This window comes from Sceloporus occidentalis, unplaced genomic scaffold (genome assembly GCF_023333645.1).
Source record: "Sceloporus occidentalis isolate IW3139 unplaced genomic scaffold, rSceOcc1.0.p SCAF_5, whole genome shotgun sequence".
Taxonomy (NCBI): Eukaryota; Metazoa; Chordata; class Lepidosauria; order Squamata; family Phrynosomatidae; genus Sceloporus; species Sceloporus occidentalis.
The window spans coordinates 156091724-156118098 of record NW_028316985.1 but is presented as its reverse complement, the minus strand read 5'-3'; the positions used below and the strand labels follow the sequence as shown (position 1 = coordinate 156118098).

At 38.3% G+C, this 26375-nt stretch overlaps 1 protein-coding gene across 1 annotated transcript in view; it reads right to left on the bottom strand.

Moving 5' to 3' along the window:
* Window positions 1-891: 891 nt before the first annotated feature.
* The window catches only part of NDNF (neuron derived neurotrophic factor), a 42125-nt gene continuing 16641 nt past the window's right edge, over window positions 892-26375 (bottom strand). The window contains exons 2-4 of the mRNA XM_089527062.1: window positions 6720-6914; window positions 4262-4386; window positions 892-2865 (exon numbers count right to left, since the gene is read on the bottom strand). Of these exons, the coding sequence (XP_089383188.1) occupies window positions 1472-2865; window positions 4262-4386; window positions 6720-6913 (1713 nt within the window). The 5' untranslated portion in view covers window position 6914 and the 3' untranslated portion in view covers window positions 892-1471. The remainder of the gene's footprint in view (window positions 2866-4261; window positions 4387-6719; window positions 6915-26375) is intronic.

Below are 26375 nucleotides of genomic sequence, written 5' to 3'. Positions count from 1 at the left end.
CCTACCTGTCCTTTCCTCTAATACAAAAGTCAACTGCTCTAATTCCATAGTAATTTACAGGCAAAGGGGTTCTAAGTGACATTAGAAAATATTCTAAGAGTCACCCTATTTATTTCACATATCTCTCTGTGTAAATTTCTTTGCATGACATATTTTTGCTCTCTGGCATTAATTTATATTTTAAGTTTTATTTGAACCAAGTCCAGACTTCCAAGCATAGAAAACAGTTGTTACATGATGTCCTTCTGACTTTAGTCCTCTATGTTATTCAATAATTTTTTTTATCACAGTGAGATATAGCAAAAATAAGTTCCTCATGGAAGAGCTTTCTCCTTGCATAGATGGAAATGCCTTGTGCACTTGCACTAGGATTTGTTGGACCCAAGATAAAATCCATATGAGATGTTAATAACAAAAAGTATGTTTTAGTAAAAAAATAAAACTTTTAAATCATTGGGAACTATATAAAGATTAACGTAATACTCCCACTGAAATCATGGAACACTGGAGTGCTCAACACTGCATCATCATGCTTAAATGTATCGTGAAACAGGAGTAGACTATCTAGATAACTTCTACTTTTCACTGAGAGCTAAGAGCAGTAGCCCAGGATGTGCTGCTAATTTTTAAATTAAATATTTGATTGCTAGATAATTCCCAGTTCACCATAGCTAAAAGTTGTATTTCAGCTGTATCCGCTAGTTCAATGACTGTTGAGTTTTATTAACAGATAGCAAAATGTTTCCAAGCTGCTGGTAGTTGTAGTGATCTTTGGATATAACATGCTTACTAATGAACAATGCTCAAATATGTCAGAGTAAACAACTACATATATGAAAATATTAATGTGAAGGAAACATATAATCTAATATTTTAATTTATGTACAGGAATATAACGTCTGACAATTTTGTACATGAAATACATAAAAGATTTTAAACATTTAAAAATTAGACAGATAGGAATTTACATTACAATAAAAGTGACTCTGGGACAGTCCAGTTAATATTTAGTGTAGAATTGTGTTTAACAGAGAAAGAATTTTTATAGTTTACAATCATGAAAACACAGACATTTCAAACAAGACTTTATAAAATAATTTACATAACTCTGTAGTCTACATAGAGATAGAGGTTGTGTGGGAAGTTTATGTGTCTGCGCACAAGGATAACAAGATAACTGAATTACTTATTTTAGCCTCTGAAGTAACAAAATAATTTAGGAGCACTTCATGCAATATGGAAGCAAAAAGGCGGTAATCAAAATTTCCTTCTGCCTGGATTATCTACTGAGCATCAAACGTGGACCACCAGACACATGACAATGTAACTGTCAGATACCAACTGAGAGCACCAGTTTCAGTCCCTTCACTTACTTTTGTAAACATAAATATATAATTGTTATTGTTAATATCTTCCCTACATAGTACCAATAAGTTCACAACTCCTCTGCTGTATGTCAGTCCAGGATGTATTAACAGAATTTCCTCGTTTTCACCAATTTGCTTTGATACTTGACAGAGTGTCCTCCATGTCCAATCACATAAACATCCAGAAGGTAGGATTTGCCAGGCTGTAGACCTTTAATTGTCTCTGTAGTAACTGCCTTTTGTAGATTCTGACTATGAAAATATTTACAAAGGACTTTTTCTGATTTTTTCCTCAAGTCTGGCCCCAGGCACTGATTTTGTTCTCTTTTCTTCTGCTCCTCATTATAGTTATCATCTACCTCCTTTCTGTATATGCAAAATTTGTTTCTTTCCTGTGTACCCAACCATGCCACTGTGACAGAAGAACATGTACGAAGTTTATCAAAGGCTTTAATTCTTGTGTCTTCAGGAAGAGATGGAAACGACTGCTTATTTGGCCTTGTGGTAGCCAAAATCTTCAACATAGAAGCTCCTCTTTTATTTCCTTTCAGTCGAATTAGATATTTAGCTTTTGGCTTTCCCCTGAGTTGGAACTGCCGGATGCCTTCAACATTTTGAGATAAGAGAAGTTTTCCATCTCGTCTGACTTGGATCTGTACAGCATCAAGGCATGAATGAACAAAAAATGTAACCTTCTGGTGTGATGAAACTGGAGCAAAGCGTAAAAATTTAGAGCCTTTTCTCTTGACAAACACATCTGTAACTTTACCATCTTTTAGGTCAACAGTCTTCTGTTTGGCCTCCTCTTTGGTTCTTGCAAAAGTGCCAACATATGCAGTACTCATATTTGAGTTAATATTTACAGCAAATATGTCAAAGTAATACTGTGTGTCAGGTTTCAGTTCAGACACTGTAAAGATGTTCTTGTTCCCAATGCATATCTTTTCCAAGTCAACTCGTGGCTTTGAATAAATCTGTCGCCCAAACTTTGATGATGATTTTAAGAAGCTGCGCTCTTTCCCAGAGTTACTATTGGAAGAAAATCCAAAATGGGCAAAGTCAAAAGGACTAAAGTCCAGGCCAGGTTTGGGGGCCCTCATAAATGTATCATCAGCACTCTGTTTAGCTTCCACTGCACAGAGACTTTTAAAATTGTGTTCTTTATTAATGACCACACAATATTGTATTGGTTGTTTCAGCAACGAAGCTGTAGGGCTAGGTTTCCATGCCAAAGTGACAGTTGTACGACTAAGAGAAGTGACATCAACTCTTGGATCATAAGGTAATTCAGGATATGGTTGATCTGACTCTGGAGTTGTAGTGGCATAAACTTTAAAGTTTGAATCTTTCTCTGTTGACAGAAGTTCTAACTGGTATAGGCCAGAGGGCGAACTAGAGGACACAAAATATTCAACATCATTTCCTCTGTATGAGAAAAGCTCTGTACCTTCTTCACTGATAATCTGTTGTTTCTGTTGCTCAAGTGGCTCTGGCTCGCCTAGAGGACACACAAAGAGGTTGTTAGCAAAGGGTTTAGAGGTTCTCAGAAGAAATACATCCTAATAACCTGCTGCCTAATGAGTCTGAAAGGAACTCATTCCTTCTGTCAATTCCCCCCCCCCCCTTACTATATCCCCTGCCCCATTCTGTGTCCTCCACTCCAGATACACTGAAAACTGGAAAAAGGAGTTTGTGGGACATCATATGTTCATGATGGAGGTTTTATGAACAATGTTATTATAGCACTGACTTTTGAAATGAAAAACGTTGCAACTCTTCTAATGTATCAAATGTGGCCTGATTCCAGAGATCAGTACATATTTTAGCATTTTATTTCAGTGCCTATGTAATAGGTTCCATTTTTATCACAGACAGTCCCTCCTTTCTTTGAATAACAACCATAACCTGCTCTAATTCAGTGATTTTGGCAGTATACAGACCGCCACTTTGAGGCGGCCTGCACCAGCCCCTTTCCCCTCTGGATTGGGGCCTGAGCATCCACAGCAGCAGCCCCAGAGGCCCCAATCTGCTGCTTCTCTAGGCCTCGGGGAAGCGGCAAAACACCGCTCCCCCGTGGCCTGGAAAGAGGTGTCCTTGGGGCTTCATGCCCCAAGGACACCCTGATAGCTCAGCCCCTTTCTCTTCCACATCACTGGCATGGCTGTGTAAAGGCCACGCCAGTGATGCGTGCGGCAAAAAGGAGCTCCGTTTCAGAGCTCCTTCCCACGACCCTGAAAGGGTGTCCCAAGTGCCCTATAGTGTCGTGGGGACATCACGCCCGTGCCGTGCCGTTTGGCTGTGCCACAGCCATGACTTCACAATGGCAGCGTCCATGTATACAGGGTGCCGCCATTATCACGCTGCCGCGACGTGCTAGGGTTGCAGGGTGTGTGGTGGCGCCGCCCTCAGGCAATCCTAGCACATATCCAGGCCGACGCAAAGCGCCAATCTGCAAAGCCCCTTTTTTGACTTTTTTATTAGATGTAAACACACTCCAAGAGGTATGTTTACTTCTTTCTTTTAGCCAGCCCTCAGATCCTTCTGTTCCATTTATCTTTTTAAAAATTGTTATAGGTCTTTGTGTACAATGTTTTTCAAATTTACTGATGGAATTGATGGTCGGAAGTGTTTTATGTGTAATATTTTAAATATTGATATATTTTAAAATGTTTTAGAGTGACTGTGCCACCTTAAGAAAACTCTGTTTTGAAAGTTAACATCTAAATCCATATTCCTTGCTTATACAGATCCCAGGTCTGCAAAAATGGAGGGGCGACTGTACTGTTAATTTCTTTTTGAAATTACAGATGGAACTCTGCTTAAACTGCTGTCACCACTGCAGATTCATATTGGTCATAACACTAGAACCTTTTTGAGGTTCTCAGGTTGTTTACCTGAGCCTTCTCCACTGGACTCTTCTGGGAGCTCCTGCAAACTCAACTTCCATTCCAAAGGAGCATCGCAGGGAGTTACAGTAACTGCTAAAGGCGTGTTGTCTTCCTCAACCACGAAAAAATATCTATGGAAAGATTAAGAACTGTATTACATTCTTCATGGCACACTTTTCAAAACAAATAAAATAAACTTAAAGAATGCTGGGCCATTGTGCTGGGGAAGGCACAATTTTTGTCCCACCCCAAACCCAGAAGGCCTAGTCACTTCTAGTTTTGATTTCATTTTGCTGTTGGCTTATCTGATTGGGAGAGTTGTGGAGAGCAAATAAAACCAAACTCTTGCATTCCAGAGCATTTTTGCAGTAGTTTTGAGTGATTGGGGATGAATTTTCATCTGAAAATGGTTGGGGGTGCAGGGGTTAGGGAGGGCCCTCAGGGCCACAAAAAGACAACTCCAGTTTGAAAGGAATAAAATAGAGAATGCTGTTTTCTGACCACTTTTGTTTACAACACATTCCTAAAAAGTCTACCCAGAAGTAAATATCATTGAATTGCAAGTGAGCAATTCACCCATTGTCTAATTAATTGGTTAATTAGAAATCCTGCAGTATTTTATATTTCCTTACATCCTATTCAGGGTACCAACTCTTTACCTTTGTATGCCATTAACAATTTATTAGTATTTTGTTTTCTTGAGATATTAAAAATAAGGACAAGTTTTATCTTACTAGAATGCATATTTCTTGAGTATGCAAAAGACAAACATTTGCATGTCTTAAAAGCAACTTTTAAAAAAATCAGAGCTCCTTTACATAATGCACTATGTTGGCTTTCCCATCACCATCACTTTTTAAATTAAACTTTGTTTGTTAAGCAACAATCCATTCTGCTATTAATATATTTTGCACAGAGATAATGTACTTTTATTTGCCCTCCACTGTGAAATGTACACTTGAAGAACAGGACGTGGTATTGAATGAGAAATTACTAATGCTGGACTGGAGAATCTGGTGACACATTTTTTAACATTTGGTGGTAGGGTGGAAATGCACTCTGTCTCAGTACTGAGTTGCATCTGTATTTTGGGATAAGAGACAGAGTGGCTGAAAGCATTTCCTTACTTCACTCCTCCCCTTCCCTGCATATACACACAAACATGTGTGCACACGCACACAATCTTTGCCATTATTCAGAGAAAAGAATACACCCAAGAAATAGCTATGGTTTATTCCCAAACACCTTTTCCACATAGTAGTTCATCTTGAAGCACTAACAAGGGCTTCTTTCCCTCCACAAAAATGAAGAAAACCTTTGGCCATGTCATGTTTTCAAAAGGCTAATATTCACACCCAACATTTTTCCAAATGTCTCTTTCCTTTTGCATGGAATAAATGGTGACACGTAAGTGTCTGTGTGTATGAGTTCAGTTCAGCTTTAGTAAACGGCACTGTTTTAAAACAAGGTATTTTGTTATTCCTCTTCCTGCCTGTTAATTTGCTCACAGTAATCTCTTGTAATCCCTGTCTCTCTGTTTTTTTCCTTCTCAAGGTAAGGAATATTCTATTCTGTAGCTGTCCTGAAATAAGTGAACCCCCCCCCCCCGCCCTTACTTTGCCAAATACTTCATGTCTTGTGTTACAGGATCAGGTTCCACTGAAAGGTTTGATAAAAGAAATTTGTCTGACTGAGAGGATATTTCTTTTCAACATGCAAGTTTGCTACTGGAAATCTGACTATATCTTTCGCCGAGTGTTTATTGAAATTTGGTATTTAAGGTTGAAACTTTAATGTGACAGAGGTCCATTGCAGTGAGGTATGATATGAAGATATTTTTCTCTACTCAGTTTTGTTTTCTAGTTTTCTGTATTGTTCATTTTTGAAATTTACATAAGACACAGAAAAGTTGATTTTAGGCAGAAAAACCATACCTGAATCCAAATGTAATTAATGTAATCCTGCACATGCTTACCTAAGTATAAGCCTCCCTAAACTCAGCTGAAATCCCTTCTGAACAGATATGTAACAGATGCCACTGTAAATTAATCACCAGGATGGGAACTGTTAACCCAGGCTCTCTCTTCCCCATCATATTTTGTTGTAGAATCTACACAGGATCTGCAATGATCTACAATCTAATAGGCTTTCTAGCATTTTTTCACTTGAACAGTTCTAAATGGTATCATTTCAACAAACAAAAAAACAGGCAAAAAAAGCAAACATTATCAGTAGCTTTTTGGTATGGATGTATTTTGTCTAACATAATATATGGGAACTAAAAATAACCCATACTATTTTTTTCACAAAATTATGACACAGAGATCAGTAGGTTGTACATGTAACGCTAACCTTAAACTGGAATCATAGTGCTATAATTTTGCTGTGTGAAAGGGCCCCTGGTGCAGGAAAGGTAAAATCTCTATAACTTTCCAGCTCTTCTCCCTGAGCTTTTATCACATACCTTTTGGGTGTTTCTCTGAATAGATAGCTGCTGATTTCAGCTCCATCTGGAAGTACGGATGAATGATGAAAAAAGCTTTTGTCCTGTATCTGCATCTGAAAAAGTTCTTCATCTCTAGTGGGCAGTTTCTGTGTCCAGGAGCTTAACGGTAGCAGCAGGAGGAGATAGGACATGGAACAATGCAGCAAGAACATCCTAGAATGATATGAAAGGGATGCATTGTAAGTGACATGACAACTAGAAATTTTATTTACTCATTTACTGAATCCTGCCTTTCTCCCAGGATGGGATTCAAGGATGGCAATGGCAAACCCCCTCTATGGGAGAGGCTTTATGGGGGAGGGTATCCACCAGGTAAGAGGAGGAAAAGTGACCTTCTCACTATAACCTACTCTTGATCCAGTTCACATATTATAACCATTTTATAACTGGCCACCTATCAAATATAGAACATTTGGTTGTAATCCATCTTAAAAGCAACCTCATCATTGCCATTGCCAACATTATCTGAAATGTACAAAGTTCTTTAAAAGATCCTGTTAGGGATTTTCTGAGCAATAGCAACTGGGGGGGGGGGGGAGAAAGGGGGAATGTGGGAATTTTTCTCCCAGGTAAATGGGTACAGAACATCAGATCCCTATTATTTTTTTTCCTTCATTTTAGTTTTCCAATGGATACTTCTACTGCTCATGTGGGAAAACATAAACTAATTCAGAAAAAGAAGTGGGACAGGCATATTGACAGACATTCAGTGATATTATAGAACATTAAAAGACAGCTATCCTGTAACCTGCTGAGAGGGTCTACATGGGAAAGCACAAAAAGGGAACTTATTAAAGTGTATTTGAACTTTGTTTTCTTTGATACTGTAAGAGGCAGTTATAGTGGTTTACAATATTCTGGTATGCTACAGTATGCCCTCATTACAAAATCTTATTCTTTCGATCGTATTTCACAAAGTGTATATTTTTATTTTCCCATCACTAAATGATCTGTGTACAGTAACTACAGGACTATGGGCACCAGTGTAATATAATCTAGATCAGAAAAACTTTATTTAAAAATTACATAAAAACTCATCTTTTCCTAGAACACAAACAATAAGACTTTTCTCTTTTCTTTCCCAAGGTCAGGGATGTCCAAGGTGGGCAGCATTACAGATATATTTTGCTTTTGCTTGTGACATGAATCTTTCTCTTATGATGGACCCTTGGAAAACCATATGGAAGGTACTGATGGAATACTACAATACAAAACAGAGTAAAAATAATATGAATTACTTTTATTTTTTATGTTTTGTATTATAGTATTCCATCAGTATTTTTTGCATCTTTTCTTTATTACCATTTTAATCCTTTTTCTCTTTATTGCCATCCTTCTTTTGTCAGAAAACATATGAAATTTATCAGTTTCCGCATGACTTTTAACAAGAATTAAGTTGTTTGTTTCTGTTCCATAATCCCTTCTGCTTGCATAAATTTCACTATGACAGTTCAGGCTTTTAATACACATATTCTACTAAAGACAAAGTAAATTAAATTAAGTGAACAAGAAATATAAAATTTGTTAGAATTATTAGTAAGAAAATCCAAAAGTTGTACATAAAATAATAAATAAATAAAACAGAATTAAGCTTCTGCTGTCATCTCAAATCATACCATACTAAATCAATGCAACATAAGTATACCTGATCTTCAAAAAATTTAACACAGGAAGCTACAAATCTTAAAGGGCCCTTACAATTTTCACTGGATTTCCACCCTACATGTAGCTGAATATATTCTGTTATTGTAGATGCTTCCATATTTTTAACTAGCTAGTGTATGTGGGTCAAAGACAGATTACACATACATCTGTCTGAAAATCCCATAACTACAGTATGCAAATGTATGCCACCTTTCTTGTTTATTCCTTCCTATACAAATACTATGCAACAGTATCTGTAGAGCCATACAATTTACATCCCGCTGTAAGGTGAGTCAATGCATTTTACTACTTAAAGTGTTGTAGTACGACTTGGGAGAAACAGATTGAAGTCCTCAATCAGCCATGAAACTCATTGCATGACCTTATACTGGTTGCTTCCTCTCAGCCTGACCTCACAGTGTTGTTATGAGGAAACAGAGCTATATATGATGCCTTGAGCTCTCTGGAGGATAGACAGGATAAAAAAATATTATCACCATAATTCAGTGTGCTGGGAGGGAGGGAGTACTGGGAAGTGAAAGTAGCTTAGCTAAAATGACAGACTGAGCTCCTGGCAGGTAAAAGCTGAATTTGATGAAGGGACTGCACAGCTTAGTGTCGTGGTGACTGTACTGTACTAGGTTTCACATTCATGTTACTGATACACTTAAAGTAGTGGTGGACAAATTCTGGTGGCTGATTGGGGGACACACTGTCTCCACAAACCTGCCAGGCTACAGCTAACCCCTGCTGATGCCAGATATAATTATCACACTACAAACACAGTGATAAATAAAGAAATAAATACAGTAGAGTTAGTGTACTTCTTTTCTTTTATTAGTAATTATGTTTTAAATTATGTTTCAAACATGGTTTTGTAAATAAAAATGACATTTAATTCTTTTTTTTAATTTTTGTACAATAAGATGTAAACTTAATCTTGTTTTAAATTACAAGAAGGCATACACACACAAACACAAAACACACACACACCCTCAGGAGAAAGGCAGGGTATAAATTCAACAAATATATAAAAATAAATAAATGATGCCACAGTGGGACAGCAGCATTTTTTGTTTTGAGCACAAGCCTTTTTATAAAGTTGAATCAAAGAGGACAAAATCAGGAAAGGCTGCATGCCATCATTGGGCTATATGTTGCTCACCAACCAGATTACAGCAAAACAGTTGCAAATAACAGTAATTTTGACACAGATTTCATATGTATGTCAACATACATGATAGCTTACTCTACCACACTTACCAGAAATATTTTTAAATCTTATTTCATGACTAAAACAAGATATCTTTTTTTTTAATTTTTCAGATACTGTCAGCTTGTATTTTGTGTCTTGAGCTAATCAGAACAATTACTCCTGAATCTTGGCTGCCCTAAATTCTTCTGATCATAGTGTCCCTTAAGTGAACCAGTATGAGATTTTGAGTTCTGGTTTCCAATACATCTTATTTTTATTTAAAAAGAAATCACTCCTGATGATAGGATTATCCTGATTAAGTTTCATTTATTACATTTTTTAACCACATGATCCAACTTGTAGACAGACGTTTGGTTCACATTAACAAGTAGAATGTAAGTAGATAGGATCTAGTCTTAATTTATTATAGCTACTTATCAGATTAATCCTTCACCTAACAGCAACACAAGTCTTATATAACATTCAGCCATCACTGATTAGCTAGTCATGACCTATAAGAAGACACATGGAATTTGCCTGAGTAAGAAAGCAAGAAAGCGTTTTTGCTGGGTTCTTTCTTCTTTTCTCTCCAATATTATACATGCAAATTTAACATTTACATTTTAAATATAGAGTCACCTGAAATAGTCCAAGCTTTCCTCCTATTTCTTTATGTGTGAGCATGTATGTACACACAACTTTTCCAAGGTTGCATACTGCACAACTAAAATATCCAGTCATTCATTAATCCTAAATTGCAATACCTTGTTAAGCACTGCTTTCACTCTAGAATTCCAGAACTTTCTTTTTCATTATACTCCTATGTACTTTCCATAACACAAAATCATGCCTAGCATTTTATTTTCCTAGAAAAGAAGACTATCCAAAGATGTTCACCTAAAATGCAAGCAGTTTCATAATCATTGCAAATTTCTAGGGGGGGGGGGGGGGTAGATCGTGCTTGTTCCTGAAATCCCCATAATCCTTTCTCTCTCCTTTTTCTTTTAATGCAAATGTAGAGTTTTAAGTGTTGGGAAGAAAAAGGTGAAAATATAAACTACTATATATAATCTATAAGTCAACCTCATGTATTAGTCAAGGGCAGGTTTTGGTGCCAAAATTATGGATTTTGATACAAGTCATGCATAAGTCGAGGGTAAAACTTAGGGGCACGTAACAAAGGATGAAAAGCATGAGGCAAAGGAAAATGATGTCAATGAACTTACAAAGTTCTGGAAGGCATTCTGTTTGTGCTCATCCTAAAGGCTTGATGGATGAGAGGGTTGGGGGTCTCAGTGCTTCCTTTAGGTGCTTCCAGAAGAGACTAAGCTTTTGCCTTTTGCCACTCTGTTCAGAGAACGGGATGGCTCCTTTTTGAAATATGAGTTAAAATACAGTATTTACATGTGTGTGTGTATAAAAATTATGTATTTATCTATATTGACCCATGGATAAGCCAACCCAGTTTTGGGGGGGTCGATTTTTTTGAGTAAAATTACTAGACTTATATATGAATATATACAGTAAGTGGTCTGCTTTCACTGTTTTTCAGAGAACAGAAAACAAATACATTGGTGCTTCATCATCAGATTACCTTTTTTCTGTGTCTTTCTATTTTTTAAAGCAGCTATAGTGTTGATCGGGGAGAAAGCTCTGTGCTAAAATTATTTTGTTCAAAATTACTTGTTTAAAGCTTTTTTATAAATGATATCCTTGTCATTTGCAAGGTACAAAAAAGAAATATATGTAATACATAAAAGCACAACTAAAAAGTGAGGACATGACAGAAAATGTAGGAGGCATCAAATAAGTCATACAAAGGCTAGCCCTTACTATCACTACTTATGTTGTTGTTATTTGCCATCAAGGTTGCTTTGAAGTACAGCAGCCCTATGAATAAAAAAAAATTCCAACTTCCCCAGTCACCAAGAGATATGACTTTTACCTCTTTCCATACACTGCAGTTCTTTTATTATGTTTGTAACACTTTCTCAAAAGTACAAATATATTCATTGCCCTCAAAGGCTGCCAATTCTGATGTGTGCTAAAACATGGTTGAGTGTTATATCAGAACGCATCTGCTGCCCAGAACAAAACAGTACAGTACTGTGAACACTGCATAGTGACAACAGAGGAAATGGCTTAATGCAAACACAGAGAAATGAACAAGCGAAAGGGCTGAGGGGGGGGCAGCTTGGGTTTTTTACTGATTAGGTTTTTGTTCTGTTTTACATGAATCCTGATCTTTATTTCCTAATATCTTAAATAATTTTATTTCTTTTGTTTATTGTTTACATCTTTCCAGAGACCTTTTAAACTGAAAAATTAAAATATCAATCTAAGTAAAATGGGGGGGAGGGGGAAGGGATAAAATTAAAAATAGACAGGATAGATAATGTTGGGCTGGATAGTCTCTTCTTTTCAAAGCCACTCAGATAGCTGAGGAGTCTCAGAGACTGAGACTTGCTCAGACATTGAAGTAAGCAGCAGACACAAGGGATGCCTATGTTAGTGTAATATGGCTGCAGCTTGACCACTACTTGTATCAGCAACTTGCATCAGTGCAGGATACTTCAGCCCAATCAGATGTATTGTACAGGTGCTGTTGCAGTAACATTAGTCATTGACTGGCCTTTGTATGCAGTAGTTGGGTGAATACACCTTGGATGACCACATGTCATCACTGCAAAGGAGGACAGAGCCCCATAAAATGTAGGATATTCAAGAAAAATGCAGTACATTACAAAAAAAGTTAAAAGCACTAATATAAATATAAATTCATTTCATATTGTTTATTTACAGCTATATTATAGATACTGTATTTTATTATGGCCTCAACCATATTTTCCCAATGAATTTATCTTCGTTAAAATACCTTGTTGGTTTGCGATATAACTCTGGACAAGAGAAATGCTTAAAAGTGTACTTGACTAGCAACAAACCCTTGACTGAATCTACATATAAATTATTCCTTTCATTTCTCCATTGTGCTGAAATTAGGGGGGGGGGGGGACCATTTCATCCTTGGCACTGCATCCTCAAGCAACCCACTGCCTAACATGTTTGCTGTTCTTTTCCTGTCCAAGAAAAGAAATGTAGGACATGTCTTAGAAAAAGAGGACATCTGGTCACCCTGACCACTCTACAGCATGAATACCTTTGGCCACATTCCCCAGCAGTGGCTGAATTCTGCCTATGGCCTTATTTCACTTGCAACAGCAGCAGGTCTGGGTTGCCAATCTAACAATTCTATGGCGGGTTATAGACCACCCACTTGGGGCGGTCTGCACCCGCCCCTTTCCCCGGTGTATCGGGGCTTCAGTGTGTAGAGCGGCAGCCGCTGAGGCCCCAATCTGCCGCTTTTCAGGCTACGGGGAAGCAGCAAAACGCCGCTTCCCCGCAGCCTGAAAAGGGGTGTCCTTGAGGCTTCAAGCCCCAAGGACACCCCGCGGCGGCGGGGAGAAGGAGAAAGGGGACGCTTGGCCCCTTTCTCTTTTAGTCCACTGGGCGCAGCCGTCTGAAGGCTGCGCCCAGCGGACTAAACCAGGAAGGAGCTCCGAAACGGAGCTCCTTCCTGCTCCGTGTTCAGGGTGCACTAAGCGCCCTGGCACGGAGCAAGGACGTCACGTCCGCGCCGCCCCGTCTAGAGGCGGCACGGACGTCACGTCCTCACGGCGGCGGCCGTATGGAAGGGCCGCCGCCGTTTAGTGCGTGACGAGCACGCACTAGGGTTAGGGCGGTGTGGAAGCACTGCCCTTTTGTAACCCTAGTGCGTGCTCGTCACGCACTAAAGTGCCGGTCTGTAACCGGCCTATGTGATGCTAGAAGCAACATACTAGCCAGTCTTTAGGCTCACATCCTGCAAGTATCTGATCCACTAGTATCAGTCATGGCTAATGGTAATTGCATTCAGTTATATCATGAAGATATCCACATCGTAATTATACTTCTTCTAATCTCAGATTTGGAAAGTGATCTACATTTAACATTCATTAAAAAACAGGGATAAGAGTGATGTGAATTGTAGTATAGCAAAATCTGCAAGTTGCCCACCTCTAAAATTCAAGAAAAAGATGTGAGCTGTATACTCCCAGGAGGACTGCTTCTACATAACAGTCGTCTAATTTTGACTTTACTGACTTTAAAGAGATAGCCAAAACAAACAGCCCAAAATGAAATAGCAAACACAGATTTTATATTTGAGATTTCAAAGTGTCCTCTAATGGTGTTTCATTCCAATCTCTGTATTTCCCTCCCACCCCAGCTCTTGCTTTCCAGCTGTTATCTGTGTCATAATATAAATTCAAGCATCACTTTGAATGTCTGGTCACACTATAATTATGGTCTATAGGCTTTGGATAATTAGAACTGTAAGGAAAGTTACATTGGAAAAACAAGACTTATTCTTTTGATTGTGTTATGTCAGAGAATTGACACTGTTGCTTTAAGAATTTCTCATAACAGTCTGCTTAATTTACAGAGAAGGATTATGAAAATAATATAAATAAAACAAATTGTTCTTTTACTTGACCATCTACAGAAGTTGTTCGTGTAAACACATGCCCCAATGAAGCAAGCTTTTCAATAAACACATCTAAAAGGGAAAAAGTCCAGAATGCTATTTACAAGATTTTTACCTTATACTACACAAAATAAAAACCTATGCAAATTACTAAATGTCCTTTTTGCACTAGCAATTCTGGCTTATGCTGATACTTCAGCAATCCAAACTGGTAATAGGTGTGTAAGTCTAGAGTGTATGAGAACAACAATCCCAATTAAACAAGTTTGAGTTTTTCTGCATTAATAATAAATGCAGAGTCAACATGTAAAAACGCAATCAAAATCTGAATGCTTTTAAGAAATCTGTAAAGGAAAGGCCATGTGAAGAGAAACCTACTCACCATTATATCTTTTTAAAAAATAAAAACATCCAGGGCTTGCTTTATTTTACAGCACCTACATACTAAAAATAAAAGCATGACTCTGGTGCTTAACATATCGAATTGACCACAAAACACTCTTATTTAGATATAAATAAGTGTAGTCATGGGAGCAACTACTTCTTCCCCTATACTTTTACAAGGTACAGTTACCCACTGCATCTTTAAGCTACATTTGTGAGAAATTCTAAAGAGAATACCCCTTCAGGTTCAATTGAAACATGAACAATTAAATGATATATATATATATATATATATATATATATATTTTAAATGGGGCAACAAATATGTGCATCATGCCTGATGTTCTGGTTTAAGTCCTTTCCCCTTTCAAGATTTGTAAAGTTGTTGTAAAAGAAACTAATAGTTACATCAGCCATTTTGTTTCTTTCCAAGATATCATGAAGTATTCAACAACGGATATGTTGCAAACTGAGCCTAAAGAAACAATTGACTTTATAATCGTTATAGTTATATAAACCATTTTATTCGCTTCCAAAACACCTGAAGAAGCAGTCTGCTGTTGATGTGTTGCAAACTAAAGTTGAGGAGACAATTCACTTTATTTTCTGTCAGATTTTAGGTCCTTGAGAACTGTAAAAGAGCTACTACTTCAACAAAAACCCTGGATTTACTTGAAGCAAATACATCTGGAATAAATAAAACTAAACGTTTAATTACAGAGAGTTGAAAGTGCATGATTGTAATTTAGTAAGGATAATTTCAAAGAACCGCCTGCCACAGGCATTTCTGTATTGTATTTCTTTCTGTAGCCGGGAATGCTTTTGTATCTTTCAAATTCTATTTTTAAGTCAAAGGGTATTCAGTTGTGCATGAATTTCCCATTGCTACATTTGATAATAAACTTATAAGACACACTTTAACTAGAACCTTATTGAAATTATAGGGGGGCATGTGAACAAGGTAATCTATTGTTAAAATTAGACTTTAGGGATTACACAGTTCCATCAAACAACCTCTGGTCTGAACATTTGAGATGTAGAAACTGGTCTTAAAACAGTGACGTAGCCAAGAAGGGGGTCCATGGGGTCCGTCCCCCCTCTGTTAATTAATGTTAAAAATGATATCAACCAAACCTAATCTAATCACAAAAGATATGTTTTCCCCAGTGGATTTAGTTAAAATTGTGTTTATTACTTTAATATCCTGATGTATTTGCAACATGTTTGCCCCCACCCCCACCAAAAAGATGATGGCATTACCCCTTCCCAAAGTCCTGGCTACATACCTGCTTAAAAGGGTGTCTTGGGGTGAAACAGATGGGTGGAAGGGACAGCTTGAATACATCCCTTCCAAAAATGGATTGAGGCCACGGTGAACACACGCCACAATCCCAATCTGCCTTGAAGCCAGCTGAAAAAGGAGCGTCAAGCGTCTGCTCTGGTTTTTTGACCAGGGAAAAGGTGGCTTTTCCTGCCCCACTGTGGCCCCATGGTGGCTTCAAGATGCTACAGCAGTGTGCAGCATATAAACGCTGCACCGCCAGTGCCTTGAAGCCCCCAAGTCTGGGCAGCTATCCGACTTCCGGGCAGCTTCAAGACAGTTTCCAACATGTGGCATTCTGAAGCCACCTGCATGATGGCTTAAAAGAGCCATTTGCCTCAGATGCTGCTGCCGAATAACCACAGGAGACCGTGCTGGAGGAAAGGCCACAACTTTATTAAGCAAACCATTGGTAGGGTTGGCACAAAGCATGAGGTCAGGATCTGCGAAATCAAACAACCCCACGTTTGTCTGATTAACCACAACCTGGCACCCACCAGGCATTGGGATGACCTAGGGGCTAAGGACCACCGTATGACCGCATCTCTGCCATGCGTTCACATATTTGCTAAGCCCCTAGTCACGGGGAGGCGCTCTCACGTTATGGCCCCCGCAATGGCCATACGCCTGCCCTATTCGCCCCCGGGTCCCGACTGACTCCCAAACCAGAGCTCTGTAGCCCTGGTACCACACCGTGCAGATCCTGGCCTATGCTGCCGCCCCAAAGTTGTGACAAAAAACCCAAACCCAAGCGGTGGGTGGGTGGGAGAAGGCTCAGCTCCTCCTCCCTTCCTGCTTGGCTCCTAACCAACCGGAGCCAAGCACCGACTGAGGGCTGGGACTGGCAGCACGGCCTATATAGGCCTAAGCCCCGCCCTCAGTACCACCTGACCAGGAGACTCCTCCTCCAGGGCAGCTGAACCAATCATCTGCCCTGGAGGACCGGAACTCCCGGTCACCAAGCCCAGCTCCCAGAGCGTCACAGGACGGAAGGCCCTCCCTTTCGCCCCACGCACCAATAGGGAGCTGGGGCAAGCCCCAGAGCACTCTGGGGCTTGTAGTCGTTCGCTGCGTCTAGTGGCAAAGCGGTCAGCCCGCCGAGTCGGGCAACCGCTTTCTGCTCTGGCCCTTACAATAGTAAAATCTTTTACAAAAAGGCTCTTAGAACTGATTCTCTGCTGTATATGTATTTGAAACAAAGCAGCTAGTCTACTTTTAAAATATTTGACTATTTACATAAATTGAATTCACAAATATAACTTTACCTTTGTTCAGGACCTAAAAGTGAAATGTCCTTTTTTCACTTGTGGGAAATTGTCTCCAACACTTTCTCATTGGTAGCCCAAAATTTTGCCAAGAGGTTCCACATCTAACAACCAGAAGTTAGTCCACTTGGGAATAGCCATACTAAAGAAGTGTGTACCTCATATTCCAATTTAATATGCCATTATGAAATACTAAGCATGTCTACAGAGAGGTTTTGAAATACTGAAAAGGACTGAGCTTCAACAGTATGTTGCTTTAGAAATTATATAGCTTTCAAATTATAATGTCCACTTATAAATTTACCAAATCTCTTATAAGAATAATAATAATTGTTTATTTGTATTTTCCCGCCTCTCCCTGCAAATCGAGGTGGGATTACATCAACAAATTAACACAGTACAGATATAAAATACAATCAATAAAACACTGACATTATTAATTCAATAAAATACATCTAAAACATTTATAAAACATACATCATAACCAGAAGTGAAGCATTTTATCTTAAAGATCGCAACTCTCATTACTTAATTTGGTGTTTGTTTGAAAGCAGTTGTAGAGAACAAGCCCATCATCAAGAAGTGGAGTGGAAATATGTAATGAGCTTGAGAAAAAAATCATCTAATTTTAGAAGAGATTTATTTATGATCTTTACCCTCTGGAAGGAGAATGGAAATGCTGCAACATCATGCAGAGAGGTAAGCAGAAACCCATTTTTCTCTTGCTCATCTCAGCTTGCTTTTGACATGTGCTAAGGTTCTTAGATATGGTCCTCTTTCTCAGTAGACTGGTGAAAAGCAACACTGAAGCTGGTGCACATGGTATGCCAAACTTTGAGGCAACATATGCTTTAATTTCTTCATTCCTAATTCTGGCAGTCAAGATAATCCTAAACAGTAGCATAGCATGCTGAACTTTAATACAAGCAAATATTGTTGTTGTTGTTGTTTGCTTTCAAGCAATTTCCAAATTATGGTGACCATAAGGCAAACCTATCATGTGTTTTTCTTGGCAAGATTTGTTCAGAGAAGGTTTGCCATTTCCCTTCTTTAAGGCTGAGAGCATGTGACTTACCCAAAGTCACCCAATGAGATTCATGGTTTCCAGAGTCATTGTCTAACACTCAAACTACTACATCAACTTCAATTCAAATATTGTAAATATGTCATTAATTTATTTTAAACTATGCCAACCTGCTGCAAAATCAAACCCTATGTGTTTTACTGATAAATGCAGGACTCAGGCCCACCTGTCTCTTGTTGACTTGTGCCTTACCCCTCACGATACAGACATGAAGCAGCAATGTTACCCAAAAATCTGATTATTTTTTTAAAATTTAGAGGAGCTGTGGGCCTTGGTGAGGGTACCAGAGGATGTTCAGGAGCTGAAAAAGGGAGATTCAGGCCCCATTAACACTAGCCCATTTGCTCTGGATAGAACTTTGCAGATCCGGTTGCCCCCATATCTAATCTCCCCGGGGAGAATTTCTGACTACCTTTTACCTTGATCGATGCAATTTGCCCCTCTGAAGTTCACATTTGCAGTACCACTTTAAAATGGAGCCTCCTTTGTTGTCAATCAAATTCACTTCCACTTTCATCAAAGGTGACATATCTTACAGTCATTGACCAACAGAATTGGTTCTCCCCCCACTTTAAAAAAAAACTGGTAGCAGTGTGCTCATATTCTGTCAACTTGTCAAATTTAAAAACCTCCAGGCATGTGTGTGTTGTGTGTATTTGGGTCATTACAGATTATGGCAACCCTAAAAATGACCCCATCCTGGGGTTTTCTTGGCAAGATTGGTTCCAAGGAGATTTGCCATTGCCTTTCCCCTGAGACTGAGAGAGTGTGACTCCCCCAAAGTCATGGGTTTCCACAGCCTTCCCTGTGAATGCCAGCCTCTAGCTTCCCCTTCACTTCCAGCCCAGCATTTCCTCCTCTTTGGAACCTCTTCCCTTCCCTTTGCTTCCAGCCCAATGCCACTTCCAAAGCCCTTGCCTCCTCCCCCCCCCCCATGCCAGCCTCTTCCCTTCCCTTCCAGCCCAAAGCATGAGCATAATCTGTCACAATATTAATATTAATAATAATAATAATAATAATAATACCTCACCTCAGAATGAGATCTCTGCATCCTCTTTCTTTGCTTTCCCTCCAATTGCCACCCCAGAATGCCATCTCTCCTTACATACACATATGTAGCAAAAGCATTCACACATTGTATCAATTTGCCAAAAATGAAACACAAGCAGTTGCATATTCTGTCACACACACACAATTTTTTTTAAATGCCACTTGCAAAGTGAAGTGCCAATGCCAGCAGACACATTCTATCAATATGTATCAACCTGTAGAACAAGCATTTGCATAATCTGTCAAAAATAAAATTACACAAAAAAAAGAGAGAAAGCTGCCTGCGAGAGGGAGGCATGTTCCGCCTCTGCCCTCCCTCTGACCTAAATCCCTCCCCTGAACTTGACCCGATCATGACCAGGGCCAAGTTCACATTTGCCGGAAGCAGGGAAGAAACGGATTTTCCTAAAAGACACGGGAAATAATCCACTTTCGGAAAAACCGCTCTAAGGGGGATTTGCCCTGGATTGGGTGTGCAAGACCCTAATTCTGATGTGTTCAATGGGAACTTCCAACTTTTAATCCAGGTTACAATTCGGTACAAAAGGTAGTCTGAATGGCCCCTCAGATACTGAATGCAGCCTATAGCCACACATTTCATAACTCAACATATATCCTTAATGAATCTTGTCCCCTAACCTCTATAATCAGCCTGTCACTACTAATACATATTATTCTGTCTAGGTTAAAGGGAAGCATTTCAGAAAAGCAAGAATATTTAGGCAAGTAATCCCTACCACATAGTGGCCTAAATTTACCCACCAAGGAAACTTATTAGGCTAAAAGAGCATGCTCACTTAACCCACCAAAGAAACTGATTGGGCTAAAAGAGCATGAGGAAGTGACTTATGAAGAACAGAGAACAGGGTGCCATATTTTCAAGTCAATAGACCCAGGCAGGGTGCAGTAACAAGGTGAATGCAGTATATCAGAAAATATTTAAGAATATGGAACAAATTCAAAATATGACTAAGGGCCAGAGCAGACAGGCACAAAAGAGTGGCCAGAGTCTGCTTCAGCCGGATGCGCGTCGGAACCATGCTATTCACATGACCGGCTCCCAATGCGGATCATGCATGCAGGGCCTCACTGGCCTCACCAGGAGTTGGGTATCCTATCTCCTTTTTGGTTTGGTCCTAAGGATCAGATTATCTTGAAAAGAAATATTTAGTTCCCAAGGTGAAATTTTATTTTTTCTTCTTTAGCAAAAAAATATGGTATTGGGGAAGCTTATCAGTTTTTCTAGCCATGTGCAAAAATAGGTTCATTTAATCCCAGACTATATGTCATAGCAAGATCCTTGTTTTTAAACCTGGATCTGCCAAAAACATGAAAACTGGAGGAGGGGGAAGTGGCCTAATTTCAACAGCAAAAGAGTTAAATGGGTGATCAATGTTAAATTCTCACCCATGACATATACAAACAAAAATCCATCAGTGACACCATTATGGCCAAACTGAAACAGGAGAAGAAGGAAAAAAAAAAACAATTGAAGATGTTTCAGTTCTTTGTAAAGATGTTATGCTGGGGAGGATATCTTTTGCAGGCAGGCTCCTCCTCCTTCTGGCCATTAGGCAATAGGGAGATTTTCAAAGTCCAGGAAATTTATAGCCCATTTGTATCTCAACAGGGACCCCTCTTTTGCAATCCAATATATAATTGAAACTAGTCTTCTGTGTGTTTTACTTAGTGGAAATGTTAGTTTCAGATAGTCTTCCAAAAAATAACCATAGGTTTTCTCTCAACAAAATTGATGCTGATATTGAATTTCCACTGAAGAAGAATTCATAGCATGTCATTTACATACATCATTTGCTGCTATACAGTGGACCCTTGTTATATGCTGGGGTTTGGTTCCAGGATCCCCTATGGATTACAAAATCTGTGGATGTTCAAGTCCCATTAAACATAATGACATAGCAAAATGGTGTCCGTTATAAAAAATGGAAAATCAAAGTTTGATATTTGAAATTTATACTTTTTTTGAACATTTTCAAACCATGGATGCTTGAATCCATGTATAAAAAAATCAGTGTATAAGAAGGGCCGACTATATTTGGATCCTCCTCCTTTTCTGATCTGGTAGGTTACAGATTACATTTACAGGTCTATTGCTGTCTAGTTTGGCCCATCCTTAGATGGCCTGTATGAGTATGACATTCCTGCGCAAGAGTAGTCAAATGAGTTTACAATTCAAAGATGAAAAGACGTATTGTGGCTCAAACTAAACTGGTTAAGTCTTATTTATCTTGATTACAAACATCTTATCTTGCTTCAACTAATCTGTTTGCACAATCAATTTTGTAAACAAGCTAACTTGTTTACTCATTTAATGGGGTTAATCAAAGGCTGAAGCAAAATGAAAATGAGCCTTTGGATAAGCAGCTGCAAAGACACTGATTGAAAAGGAAACAGAGATGGTTCTTTTCTGTTCTGTTTCTTGTGGATATTGCAATTGAACATTGGGGTATGATCCTGCCTGGAGTAGTCAGAGGGGGAGAAAAGAAGTTTCCCCAAAGCTAATAGTACATCTATTATGGTCCACTAGCATCCAATCAGGATCCCATTACTCCATGTTTTGCTAATGAATTCTATAACTTGGAAAGTTACTTTTAAGGAAAATGAATACATAGACAGGCTGAACACATCCATAAGAGAAGAGCAGCTCTGATTAGGACACATTCAAAAGGCGTTAGCTTCAATGTGTTTGCTTGCATTTATTCTCCTGGAAGAACCATATATCACAACTTTTCTTTTGTCTTAATGCTTCCTGGTAATAGGAAAAAAATCCCCAATTGCGTTTTGTAGAGAGGCAGGATATAAATAATTTTTCTTTTTCTTCATCTTCTTCTTATTATTATTATTTTACTCTCTTACAATTTCATTTTCTCTGGCTCCCCCCCCCCCCCCCCGCCTCTCAATCTGTTTGCCTTCAAGTTGCTTGACAGCTTGTGGTAACCCCATGAATTTCATAGGGTTTTCTTCAGCAAGGAGTGCCAGTTCCTTCCTATGAAATATAGCCTACAGCACCTGGCATTGCTAGGCAGTCTCCCATCCAAGTAACCAGGGCTGACCCTGCTTAGTTTTCATGATCAGACAGGATCTGGTGCCGTTAGGGTATTTAAGTAGTATAAATTTTTATTTCAGGTTACAGATACTCATCTTTACAGCTATCATTAATGTTAGGGTCTGGCACATTTCCTCTACAAAGGAAGGACTAAATACATGTAGGAAAAGTGAATAAGTGTTGAATACATAAGTGTGGAGTCAACAATTTCAGTATCAAGGCAATGCTGTTTAGGCCAGTAAAGTATCATGAGACATCATTTAGCTTGAAAACAAATCTTACAATTTACTTTTAAGATTTATCTTATGTTTTTTTAATCACTCTTTTGATCCTACTAAATTATCTATAATTTAATCATCATAGATCCAAAACACAAGCAGAAATATTCTGGTTTGAGATCCAGTTTAACTGCCTGGCTCAGTGCTAGGAAAGCATGGGAATTGTAGCTTATTGTGGCCCCAGAGCTCTCTGACAGAGAAGGCTAAATGTCTCACAAAACTACGGTTCCCAGAATTCTCTAGCAGTGAGCCAGGACAGTTAAAGCGTTATCAAACTGGATTATTTCTATATTGTTTTGGATCATAGTACAGTGGTCTCTCCAAATTCACTGGGGTTAGGGGTGAAATACGCTTGTGAAATTGGAAAAACTGCAAATAAAAAAAACATGATTCTTTTTACCTAAGATAACACCTCTCTAGTAATCTCCACGTCCTCTAGTACAACTCTATGGTCAACATCTCCTAGAAGTTAATCATCATAGAATTATGCCAGAGGACCTACAAATGCCTAGAGAAGTGTGTTCTCTAGGAACTTCTAGGTTCTTCAGCACACCTCTATGGAGGACATAGTGATTCCTAGAGATAACGTATTAATCAAAACTGCAAATACCATATATACTCGACTATAAGTCAACCTCATATATAAATACAGTAACCAAATCTGCAAAAGTCAAAGCCACAAATGTGGAGGACCAACTGTTATGATAACTCTTGAGATAATAACTACTTTGTGGTATATTAGGTTACAAACAGGGTGTGTAACAATTGTAACATTTTATAATGAAAGATACTTTCCAGTAATGAAATTAATACATTAAGACATTTGAAAAGCTAAGTGGAATTCAGGCTGATAAATTCTTTAGTGCCAAACATGACACTGACTTCATTGGTCAAATCTTTCTATTGCAGAACTTTTTGCAATGTTTGAGTCTGCACTAGAAATTATATTCAGTCAAGGTATAATTTCAGTTGCTCTATTCGTTTTATTTCTAAGAACTAATCTAGCTGTTAATTCTCAGTGATTTATTTAAATTTTATTTTTAAATGACCACATGAACAGGTAAAACATTATTTAAAAAACTAATATTAGTGTTGATATTCTCTGAGATGTTTGGGTTCTAAATAATTATTCTAATCATGTTTTAAGAAAAGCAGTCTTCGAAATCTCTTTCGGCTAGGTGATAATTTACACTGACAACTAAAAAGCATACTTGTGGACTTGCATAAAAACTGTGATAAGAATGATCAAAATAAAATGATCAAAAGATTTAAACTTGTGTGGCTCCTTGTTCAAAGTTTACTTGTCTGTGGTAAGGGGAAAGGTTAGTCTTTTAACTAGCTACCCTGAAAAAGAAAGAAAGAGGGCATATAAACAGGCACACAGGTCAGAGTGCCACAGATGAGCAACCATGACAACAATCTGGAAACCTTCAAGCCTTCTACATTAGCTTTTCCACTTCACATGGGAGACTTAGAGATGACTTTTAAAGGGAAGTTAAACAAAACAATGTTTCAGAGGTGGGGGCAGTAATTAGTTCAAAGTTCAGGATCTTCTTGCTTCTGGAGCTGCTGGGGGATTTGGAGGACATATGTAGAGACTAGGTGGTGGGAAAACTCCTTCAGTTGTTTTGCTGTTGTACATTATTATTTCCAGATTAGGAGGAACCTGGAATTTATATCAAGGGAATTCCATTTCTCAAAAGAAGAAGTTAGACTTAATTGTGTTGAAGGCCCAGTTGCCTACATCTGAGAATTATGCGGGTTAGCAAAGATTTAACTATTAACTTTAAATGAATATTATTCACATATGAGTCCAGGCATTGCACAAACAAAAGCAAACATATTTTCTTGCTGCCCATTATCTGTCCATTATTTTATCTTGACACTTGAGCATGCAGATGGATGATTTCAGTTCTCTGAATCATGTATAATATATAGCTGACAGGAATCAGCTAATTACATTTTGTCAAATAATTCCCCATTTACTTCAGAATTCTAATTAGAAATTGATAAAATGATATCTATCATGATATGGTGTAATTGCTTATCTTACAATTTAGTCTTAACCACGGTACCTTAAGTTACCCTAAGTCTGTGTTATGGAGAAATCTGAAAGATAAATTAATTATGTAGAGTTTTGAGCTACACAATTAAAAACAAGCATATACTACTATGAACTAGTTCACACACATTATTTCTACATTTGTTTAAACATAAAATAAGAATTTTCTACTGGTTTCCTCATGTGTCAGGAATTTGGTTCACATTTTAATGTCTAATTTTAATGTGACCTTACCTAATTTTGGAATTCAAAACAATATGCAAACTGAAGTCACGCTTCTCCATACTTTGAAATGAAGTTCACAAAAAACAAGCACGCAAATTTAAAAAATGTATATTAGGTAAAGATTTACCCAAAGATGTATACATTGGGGGAAATAATACTCAGAAATGCATTGCATTAGAAAAATTGCTTGCAAAAATGTGTATAAAAGTAAAGGTAAAGGTATTCCCCATTGACAAGGTTGTCAAGTCGTGTCCAGCTGTAGGGAGCGGTGCTCATCTCCGTTACTAAGCTGAAGAGCCAGCGAATCAGCATGATTGCACAGAACACTGTTTACCTTAACACCACAGTGGTACCTATTTATCTACTTGCATTTGCATGCTTTCCAACTGCGAGGTTGGCAGAAGCTCACCCCATCATGCAGCACCTGGGCCTCAAACTGCCAACCTGCCAATCTTGCAGTCAATAGAGTCAGCGTCTTAACCACTTGAACCACTGCATCCCAGATTTTAAAAAAATATATACAGTGAGCCCTTGATATCCACTGGAGTTTTGTTCCAGGACCCCCCATGGATAACAAAATCTGTGGATGATCAAGTCCATTAAATGCAAGGGCATAGCAAAATGGTGTCCCTTATATAAAATGTCAAAATCAAGGTTTGCCATTTGGAATTTATACTTTTTAAAAATATTTTCAAACCGTGGATGCTTGAATCTGTGGATAAAAAAACCATGGAAGAGGAGGGCCAACTGTATGTATATACAAGGCAAAAAATAGAAAACTATATGTATGACAGGAAGTGCACAGAAAAATGTGTACTAATTAAAACAATTCTCCCCTCCACATAACAGCTACTATAACAGATGACTTACAATATTCTTGTGCTGGGTTACATGTGGAATGGGATGCTTTTCTCAAACATTTTCATACCCACAAGTATTGGGGAAAGAGGAAGCATGTTATTCTTTTTATGTTAACTGATGCTCACACCTACTGGGATGCTAATCTAGATAAGCATTCTCTTTCAAGTAAGGCAGTGAAGAAAAAGGATATACTACATTTTAATAACAATTCTCATTTTGTTTGCTACTGGTTTTAATTTGACTTTATATGTGGTGGTATATTTCTTCTTTGCTGCTGGCTTCTTTGGGTTTTATTATACACTCACTTAAGTCATTATTTTATTGTTTGTATGTTTTCAAATGTATTGCACACCAGGCCCTGAACTTAGGTCTTTTGGTCTTTTTCAACTAAAGACAGTCTAGTTTTGCATATCTAGAAACATTTCTGCCTTTTTGTCGAAGACTACAAGAAACAAATACTCTGTTTTCAATGAGAGGTGTCTTGGTTTACTTTTTGTGAGCAATCAGCATACACACTCAAACATCACTTATAGCTCTGCCTATTGGCAATAAATGAGCACACATATGGCCAACATGGGAGGAATCTGGGATGACGTCACACTCCAAGGCTAAAAACTGGAGCAAAATAACCCCTGGTTTGCTCCAGATCAAGCCAG